The following is a 10,701-nucleotide window of genomic DNA, read 5'->3' on the forward strand; positions in this document are numbered from 1 at the left end:
GATTACAGCTGAGTGTGATGATACCATTTACTCCACACCATCTCTTCTAATAGTCATCCCCCTCTCTCCCTAGCTGTGGGGAATATCCCTCCCTCCTTCCGAAGAAAGAGACAGACAGACAGACAGACAGACAGACAGACAGACAGACAGACAGACAGACAGACAGACAGATAGATAGATAGATAGATAGATAGATAGATAGATAGATAGATAGATAGATAGATAGATAGATAGATAGATAGATAGATAGATAGATAGATAGATAGATAGATAGATAGATAGATAGATAGATAGATAGATAGATAGATAGATTGAGAGAGCAATGCAAGTGTGTTGGAACATAACTAACGAAATAGCGGTTAACAGTTAACGAAAATGTACGCTTAGTCCAATATAAACTAATGTATTATTTATTATACAAGAGACAAAATTCACAAATTCCACCGCACAACGGCAGAGTCATGTCTTCAGTGTGCTAACAATGACTCAATAATTCATGCCTTCTGGGAGTGTTATAACTCCAACAGTGAAGGGTTAGAAACCTGTCTGTCAGAAGCATTACAACGTCAGTTTACTGTTAATCCGTCTGTCGTATTTCATATGAGGGTGCCGTGAGATCCCTGACGGGTTGGACAAAATTCATTCTGTCGCTTATATTGAAGAAGCTATTACTTAAATACTGGAAGTCAAATGATACTCTGTGGGTTTAAGAAAATGGAAGAAATAAAATGTATTATTTGTTAAATATTGAAGACAATCTGACAGAAACAACCATCTGAAGCCCTATGAGGCAGAGTCGTACACGCATTGTAAACAATCAATGGCCGAAACCAATGGCTATTGATTATGATAATAAATAGGAAACAATATCATAAATTAAACTGAACATTGAACAAACATTCTGTCTGACTGATAAGGTGGCAACATGTGGGTCTGAGTGATGTGGAATAGAAGGACTGGTAGGATGACAACATGTGGGTCTGATGTGGAATAGAAGGACTGGTAGGATGGCAACATGTGGGTCTGATGTGATGTGGAATAGAAGGACTGATAGGATGGCGACATGTGGGTCTGAGTGATGTGGAATAGAAGGATTGGTAGGATGACAACATGTGGGTCTAATGTGGAATAGAAGGACTGGTAGGATGACAACATGTGGGTCTGATGTGGAATAGAAGGACTGGTAGGATGACAACATGTGGGTCTGATGTGGAATAGAAGGACTGGTAGGATGACAACATGTGGGTTTGAGTGATGTGGAATAGAAGGACTGGTAGGATGACAACATGTGGGTCTGAGTGATGTGGAATAGAAGGACTGGTAGGATGACAACATGTGGGTCTGAGTGATGTGGAATAGAAGGACTGGTAGGATGACAACATGTGGGTCTGAGTGATGTGGAATAGAAGGACTGGTAGGATGACAACATGTGGGTCTAAGTGATGTGGAATAGAAGGACTGGTAAGATGACAACATGTGGGTCTGAGTGATGTGGAATAGAAGAACTGGTAAGATGACAACATGTGGGTCTGATGTGGAATAGAAGGACTGGTAGGATGACAACATGTGGGTCTGAGTGATGTGGAATAGAAGAACTGGTAGGATGACAACATGTGGGTCTGATGTGGAATAGAAGGACTGGTAGGATGACAACATGTGGGTCTGAGTGATGTGGAATAGAAGGACTGGTAGGATGACAACATGTGGGTCTGAGTGATGTGGAATAGAAGGACTGGTAGGATGACAACATGTGGGACTGAGTGATGTGGAATAGAAGGACTGGTAGGATGACAACATGTGGGTCTGATGTGGAATAGAAGGACTGGTAGGATGACAACATGTGGGTCTGAGTGATGTGGAATAGAAGGACTGGTAGGATGACAACATGTGGGTCTGAGTGATGTGGAATAGAAGGACTGGTAGGATGACAACATGTGGGTCTGAGTGATGTGGAATAGAAGGACTGGTAGGATGACAACATGTGGGTCTGATGTGGAATAGAAGGACTGGTAGGATGACAACATGTGGGTCTGAGTGATGTGGAATAGAAGGACTGGTAGGATGACAACATGTGGGTCTGATGTGGAATAGAAGGACTGGTAGAATGACAACATGTGGGTCTGAGTGATGTGGAATAGAAGGACTGGTAGGATGACAACATGTGGGTCTGAGTGATGTGGAATAGAAGGACTGGTAGGATGACAACATGTGGGTCTGAGTGATGTGGAATAGAAGGACTGGTAGGATGACAACATGTGGGTCTGAGTGAAGCAGCATGAGTCGTAAGCAGCATGAGTCGTAAAGCAGCATGAGTCGTAATGCAGCATGAGTTGTAAGCGGCATGAGTTGTAGAGCAGCATGAGTCGTAAAGCAGCATGAGTCATAAAGCAGCATGAGTCATAAAGCAGCATGAGTCGTAAGCAGCATGAGTCGTAGAGCAGCATGAGTCGTAGAGCAGCATGAGTCGTAGAGCAGCACGAGTCGTAGAGCAGCATGAGTCATAAAGCAGCATGAGTCGTAAGCAGCATGAGTCATAAGCAGCATGAGTCGTAAAGCAGCATGAGTCGTAAAGCAGCATGAGTCGTAGAGCAGCATGAGTCGTAAAGCAGCATGAGTCGTAAGCAGCATGAGTCATAAGCAGCATGAGTCGTAAAGCAGCATGAGTCGTAAAGCAGCATGAGTCGTAGAGCAGCATGAGTCGTAGAGCAGCATGAGTCGTAAAGCAGCATGAGTCATAAGCAGCATGAGTCGTAAAGCAGCATGAGTCGTAAAGCAGCATGAGTCGTAGAGCAGCATGAGTCGTAGAGCAGCATGAGTCGTAGAGCAGCATGAGTCGTAGAGCAGCATGAGTCGTAGAGCAGCATGAGTCATAGAGCAGCATGAGTCGTACAGCAGCATGAGTCGTAAAGCAGCATGAGTCATAAGCAGCATGAGTTGTAAGCAGCATGAGTCATAAGCAGCATGAGTCGTAAGCAGCATGAGACGTAAAGCAGCATGAGTCGTAAAGCAGCATGAGTCGTAAAGCAGCATGAGTCATAAGCAGCATGAGTCGTAAGCAGCATGAGACGTAAAGCAGCATGGACCCATCCTGCCTGGTATCAACGGTACAGGCTGGTATCGCTGTTGTACCGCCGTACAATCTGCAGTAACTTCATGATGCCATCGCGTTAGCATGGACCTACATCCCTGAGGAACGTTTCTGTCATGCTGTCCTGTGAGTGTAAGTCCTTGCCTAGTCATGTCGAGTCTTGTGGATTTATGCATGTCTAAATGTTGAATTTGTTTAATTGTGTAGAAACTAAATGAAAACTAAATTTAAAAAATAAAGTGTGTGAGAGAGAGAGAGAGAGAGAGACAGAGACAGAGACAGAGAGAGAGAGAGAGAGAGAGAGAGAGAGAGAGAGAGAGAGAATTGACGATTGCGTTTTTCATGCAGATAATTATTTAATTTAGCGATGAATCCGATTTAAGAGGTGTGTTTGGGGTTCAGATCTTCCTAACTAACATCAAGCTCATTACCCTAGTCTCAAGGGGGAAGAGCTCGCTAGGACTGTCCCAGTTTAACAATGAGGAGCTGTATATGTGTGTGTGTGTGTGTGTGTGTGTGTATAACAATGTTTGCGCAAGTAGGTCTATCATTGCATTTACATGATTAGGTGTGTGTGTGTTTGTTTGTGTGTGTGTGTGTGTGTATAGGTGTGTACAGGTGTGTACAGGTGTGTGTATGAGTGGTTAGGTGTGTGTGTGTATCTACAGTTGTATGTGTGAGTGATTAGGTGTGTGTGTGTGTGTGTACAGGTGTGTGTGTGTGTACAGTTGTATGTATGAGTGGTTAGGTGTGTGTATGTGTGTTTGTATTTACAGTTGTATGTGTGAGTGGTTATGTGTGTGTGTGTGTGTGTGTGTGTGTGTGTGTGTGTGTGTGTGTGTGTGTGTGTGTGTGTGTGTGTGTGTGTGTGTGTGTGTACAGTTGTATGTGTGATTGATTAGGTGTGTGTGTGTGTGTGTGTGTGTGTGTGTGTGTGTGTGTGTGTGTGTGTGTGTGTGTGTGTGTGTGTGTATGTACAGTTGTATGTGTGAGTGATTAGGTGTGTGTGTGTGTGTGTGTGTGTGTGTGTGTGTGTGTGTGTGTGATTAGGTGTGTGTGTGTGTGTACAGTTGTATGTGTGAGTGGTTAGGTGTGTGTGTGTGTGTGTGTGTGTATGTACAGTTGTATGTGTGAGTGATTAGGTGTGTGTGTGTGTGTGTGTGTGTGTATGTACAGTTGTATGTGTGAGTGATTAGGTGTGTGTGTGTGTGCATGTACAGTTGTATGTGTGAGTGATTAGGTGTGTGTGTGTGTGTGTGTATGTACAGTTGTATGTGTGAGTGATTAGGTGTGTGTGTGTGTGTGTGTGTGTGTGTGTGTGTGTGTGTGTGTGTGTGTGTGTGTGTGTGTGTGTGTGTGTGTGTGTGTGTGTGTGTGTGTGTGTGTGTGTGTGTCTGTGTATTTGCATAATTAGCTGCCTGTGTGTGTGTGAACCCAGAAAAACTAACAATCTGTCACACAGTGGAGTCTGTGAACACTTTGAATGCTGCCGGCATCGTTTCAGTAGCTGTCAGGTTCTTAATAGTGTGACGACTCGCCAACATCCGTCTCCCTAACAGGAACTCAACTAAGAGCTTCAGATTGTCACAACAGCACACTGTCATGTTCTGTACTGCTACAATAGACTGTTAAACAGTCTTTCCAGAAGTCCATGTAGGTCCATTCATCACACACACACAGACACAGACACACACACACACACAGACACAGACACAGACACACACACAGACAGACACAGACAGACACAGATACAGACACAGACACACACACACACACACACACACACACACACACACACACACACACACACACACACACACACACACACACACACACACACACACACAGAGACACAGACACACAGAGACACACACACACACACACACACGTTGGTGTAGTGTATAAACACAGTTCTAGTGGCAGCTCTGTCAAAGCTGGGGAGAAAGAGACTATCAGTGAAACGTCAAGACAGGAAATATATAAATACTTATGAAATATATAAATAAATATAGGAATAAATATGCAATGCAAAAAAACTGCTAACACTGGTGTTCATCCCTCTTGTGCTTTGAGTTGGCATAATCTTCCTCTCTCTCACTCTCTCTCTCTCTCTCCCTCTCTCTCTCACACATACACACATGCACAGTTGTCTCTCTCTCTCAATTCAATTCAAGGGGCTTTGTTGGCGTGGGAAACATGTTCACATTGCCAAGGCAAGTGAAATAGATAATAAACAATCAGAAAATAACAGTAAACATTACACTCACAACATTTTGTTAATAATATAATATATAATCTCTCTCTCTCTCTCTCTCTCTCTCTCTCTCTCTGTCTCTCTCTCTCTCTCTCTGTCTCTCTCTCTCTCTCTCTCTGTCTCTCTCTCTCTCTCTCTCTGTCTCTCAATTCAATTCAAGGGGCCTTATTGGCATGGGAAACGTGTTAACATTGCCAAAGCAAGTGAGGTCTCTCTCTCTCTCTGTCTCTCTCTGTCTCTCTCTCACTCTCTGTCTCTCTCTCTCTATCTCTCTCTGTCTCTCACTCTCTCTCTCTATTTCTCTCTCTCTCTCTCTCTCTCTTCTCAGTGCCTCTCCTCTCTCCATCACGTCAGACTAAATAAGCAGTGATGTCTCTAGTACACAAGTCTATGTGACAACTTCTTAAATGACTTCCCCCACACACAACAGTACACATTCATTAACAAGCTCTGTATCCTGCCTTTAAAACACTAGAAGCACTAAACTATCGCTAAAATCTGACTATAAGATCACATTTCGGACACCAAGTGTGCATTCAAAATGGCCCCCGAATCCATAATGCACTACATTTGAACAGGGTCCGCAGAGTGGGTGTCATTTCAGACACATCCAAGTGTCCATGTTAGTTTCTCACTCTACTGCTGTGTAACTGGTACCATTTACCTTAATGATGTTCTACTGTAACTACTGGTACCATTTACCTGAAACTACTGGTACCATTTACCTTAATGATGTTCTACTGTAACTACTGGTACCATTTACCTGTAACTACTGGTACCATTTACCTGTAACTACTGGTACCATTTACCTGTAACTACTGGTACCATTTACCTGTAACTACTGGTACCATTTACCTGAAACTACTGGTACCATTTACCTTAATGATGTTCTACTGTAACTACTGGTACCATTTACCTGAAACTACTGGTACCATTTACCTTAATGATGTTCTACTGTAACTACTGGTACCATTTACCTGTAACTACTGGTACCATTTACCTTAATGATGTTCTACTGTAACTACTGGTACCATTTACCTGTAACTACTGGTACCATTTACCTGTAACTACTGGTACCATTTACCTTAATGATGTTCTACTGTAACTACTGGTACAATTTACCTTAATGATGTTCTACTGTAACTACTGGTACCATTTACCTTAATGATGTTCTACTGTAACTACTGGTACCATTTACCTTAATTATGTTCTACTGTAACTACTGGTACCATTTACCTGTAACTACTGGTACCATTTACCTGTAACTACTGGTACCATTTACCTGTAACTACTGGTACCATTTACCTGTAACTACTGGTACCATTTACCTGTAACTACTGGTACCATTTACCTGAAACTACTGGTACCATTTACCTTAATGATGTTCTACTGTAACTACTGGTACCATTTACCTGAAACTACTGGTACCATTTACCTTAATGATGTTCTACTGTAACTACTGGTACCATTTACCTGTAACTACTGGTACCATTTACCTTAATGATGTTCTACTGTAACTACTGGTACCATTTACCTGTAACTACTGGTACCATGTACCTGTTACTACTGGTACCATTTACCTTAATGATGTTCTACTGTAACTACTGGTACCATTTACCTTAATGATGTTCTACTGTAACTACTGGTACCATTTACCTTAATGATGTTCTACTGTAACTACTGGTACCATTTACCTTAATGATGTTCTACTATAACTACTGGTACCATTTACCTGTAACTACTGGTACCATTTACCTGAAACTACTGGTACCATTTACCTGTAACTACTGGTACCATTTACCTGTAACTACTGGTACCATTTACCTGTAACTACTGGTACCATTTACCTTAATGATGTTCTACTGTAACTACTGGTACCATTTACCTGAAACTACTGGTACCATTTACCTTAATGATGTTCTAATGTAACTACTGGTACCATTTACCTGTAACTTTTGGTACCATTTACCTTAATGATGTTCTACTGTAACTACTGGTACCATTTACCTGAAACTACTGGTACCATTTACCTGTAACTACTGGTACCATTTACCTGAAACTACTGGTACCATTTACCTGAAACTACTGGTACCATTTACCTGTAACTACTGGTACCATTTACCTTAATGATGTTCTACTGTAACTACTGATACCATTTACCTTAATGATGTTCTACTGTAACTACTGGTACCATTTACCTTAATGATGTTCTACTGTAACTACTGGTACCATTTACCTTAATGATGTTCTACTGTAACTACTGGTACCATTTACCTGTAACTACTGGTACCATTTACCTTAATGCTGTTCTACTGTAACTACTGGTACCATTTACCTGAAACTACTGGTACCATTTACCTTAATGATGTGCTACTGTAACTACTGGTACCATTTACCTTAATGATGTTCTACTGTAACCACAGGCAATCTAAGGTCTATCGCATTAGGAGTTGTACTGTCTGTTAAGACACACACACACACACGCACACACACACACACACACACACACACACACACACACACGCAATAGATCAACACAACGATAAAGACACCTAATGACTCCCCACACAGTCTCACAGGATTCATCGTTACCATGTAGCATCCCAAATTGCACCTTTATTCCCTATGTAGTGCACTACTGTAGACCAGAGCCCTATAACCCCTGATCAGAAGTAGTGCACTAAATAGGGAATAGGGTGCCATTCGGGATGCTATTAATGTCTTGTCGGGGAAAACATTCACGTGGTGATAGAATTGAATATCACTGCCGAATGTTTTGAGTCGTGGAATTGAACTATAGTTTAACAGTAGCACAATGACATCATGTATATAAATATGACAGTTCAAATGTGGAATACAAATGTCTCATTCTCAGCTCAGTATCCTCAGGTTTGTGTTGTTTTATATTGTCTATTGTATTGTATTGTACTGTATTGTATTTTATTGTATTGTATTATATTGTATTGTACTGTACTGTATTTTATTGTATTGTATTATATTGTATTGTATTGTATTTCAATATATTGTATTGTATTGCACTGTACTGTATTTGATTGTATTATATTGTATTGTATTGTACTGTACTGTATTTTATTGTATTGTACTGTACTGTATTTTATTGTATTGTATTATATTGTATTGTATTGTAATGTATTTCAATACATTGTATTGTATTGTATTGTATTGAATTGTATTGTATTGTATTTCAAAATATTGTATTGTATTGTATTGTATTGAATTGTATTGTATTGTATTGTATTTCAAAATATTGTATTGTATTGTATTGTATTGAATTGCATTGTAATGTATTGAATTACATTGTATTTTATTGTATTTCATTTTATCCTATTGTGATGTATTTTATTTTATTGTGTTGTATTATATTGTATTGCATTATATTGTATTGTGTTATATTGTATTGTATTCCAATATATTGTGCTGTAAAATATTGTATTGTATTGTTTTGTATTGTATTTCAATATACTGTACTGTAATATATTGTATTGTATTTTATTGTATTGCAATGTATTGTAGTGTATTGTATTTTATTATATTGCATTTTATTGTATTGAATTGTATTGCAATATATTGTATTGTATTGTATTGTATGATATTATATTATATCATGTCGTGTCGTGTTGTATTGTATTGAATTGTATTGAATTGTATTGTGATGTATTGTGATGTATTGTATTTTATTATATTGTATTGAATTGTATTGCAATATATTGTATTGTCTTGTCTTGTATTGTCTTGAATTGTATTGTATTGTATTGTATTGTATTGTGTTGTTTGCTTTACTTTATGCCTCTGTCTGTAGGTTATGTTAAAAGGCTACTGTACTGCCGTGTCAATGTGTCTCCAGCACCGATGGTTCCACTCTGTGATATTGTTCCTCTGTTACATTCTACTGAGACGGATCAGTTTCGTGTCTTTCAAAAAATACAGAAGCAGCGAAATAGCGCGAGTGTCTAAAGCGTTCCTCTCCTGCTTCACTCCCTCCCTCCCTCCCTACCCCATCCTCACCTCCCCCCACAAACACAAATCTTCTCCTCTCACTTCATCCCCTCTTTCTCCCTGACACACTCTGCCGTCTTCTCTCCCCTCTATCCACATCCCTCTCTACAGATATATCACATATCCTCCAAATTAGGCAATGTGGAATGCGCACGAGGCACGCACGCGCACACACATGACTTTCTTAACCTGGTCGAGCGTGGGAAAAGGTACCGTCTGTAATGAATAACGCCTTTCCCCTTATCATTACCATACATAAGGCTACACACTCAGAAGCACATAGGGGACCTATGAAATAATCAAACCACTTATAGTGGCATCATGGCACAGTCTACTACCCAGTCTCCTACACCTGATACAATGTAACCCACTGGCGCTCTTGTCAAAATCGACAAAAAAAAAACGATTTATTTATTTTTTTGACAGTTGACACAAAAGGTAAGAGTAAATATTCAGCCAACTCACCGTAATATCCGGATAAATCCTCAGTGTATGGAGAATCCCAAGGAGTTTTCTTTATCTTTCTTCACCCAAGTTAGAAACAGCCGAGCGCTATAATGTCCCTCTCACTCCCTCCTTCCTGCCCGACCTCGAGGTCCTGAATGAACTGACAGAAAAGAGAGAATAAGAGAGACTCGGTTTACATCAAACACGCAGATCTAGACTTAGCTATCGAGGTCATCTCTCAGAAGTGAACGAATTGAACAAGAGAAAATACACATTTTGAAAATAACAGTTGGTGCCTTACCGATTTCAAAATCCGAGCTGGCTCGAGAAAAGACGACCGTTAAAACAGGAACCTCGCGAGGATCTGCGCGAGAAAGCCGCTGTCAAATTTGACTTCAAACTGATGCTGACGATGCGCGCGGAGATAAAGCTGTTCCACGAGAGAGGAAGAGAGAGAGAGAGAGAGAGAGAGAGAGAGAGACAGAGAGAGAGAGAGAGGAAGAGAGAGGAGAGAGAGAGACAGAGAGAGAGAGAGAGAGAGAGAGGAAGAGAGAGGAGAGAGGAAGAGAGAGAGAGAGGAAGAGAGGAAGAGAGACAGAGAGGAAGAGAGGAAGAGAGACAGAGAGGAAGAGAGGAAGAGAGACAGAGAGAGAGAGAGAGAGAGAGAGAGGAAGAGGAAGAGAGAATAGTACACTTGTGAAGATTCTGTATAAGATGCTGACCAGTGCTTTTTTGTCTTGTCTAAACACTGCATGTGTTTAGTTGGATCATGTGATTTCTTTCAGCAGGAGTATTCACCTACCAATACAACACATCAGTTGATCAGTAATTACCCATCTATTTATTGCCCTACTTTCCTCAATGTGTGTATTAATGAATTGCCTGCTTTACAATG

At 40.6% G+C, this 10,701-nt stretch overlaps 1 protein-coding gene across 1 annotated transcript in view; it reads left to right on the forward strand.

Annotated features, from left to right (window-relative positions):
* Window positions 1-3,044: 3,044 nt before the first annotated feature.
* Window positions 3,045-10,701, forward strand: part of LOC139419351 (slit homolog 2 protein-like) — a 110,499-nt gene continuing 102,842 nt past the window's right edge. Inside the window, exon 1 of the mRNA XM_071169291.1 lies at window positions 3,045-3,067. Coding sequence (XP_071025392.1) covers window positions 3,045-3,067 — 23 coding nt within the window. The remainder of the gene's footprint in view (window positions 3,068-10,701) is intronic.

The sequence above is a fragment of the Oncorhynchus clarkii genome, chromosome 10 (assembly GCF_045791955.1).
Source record: "Oncorhynchus clarkii lewisi isolate Uvic-CL-2024 chromosome 10, UVic_Ocla_1.0, whole genome shotgun sequence".
NCBI lineage: Eukaryota > Metazoa > Chordata > Actinopteri > Salmoniformes > Salmonidae > Oncorhynchus > Oncorhynchus clarkii.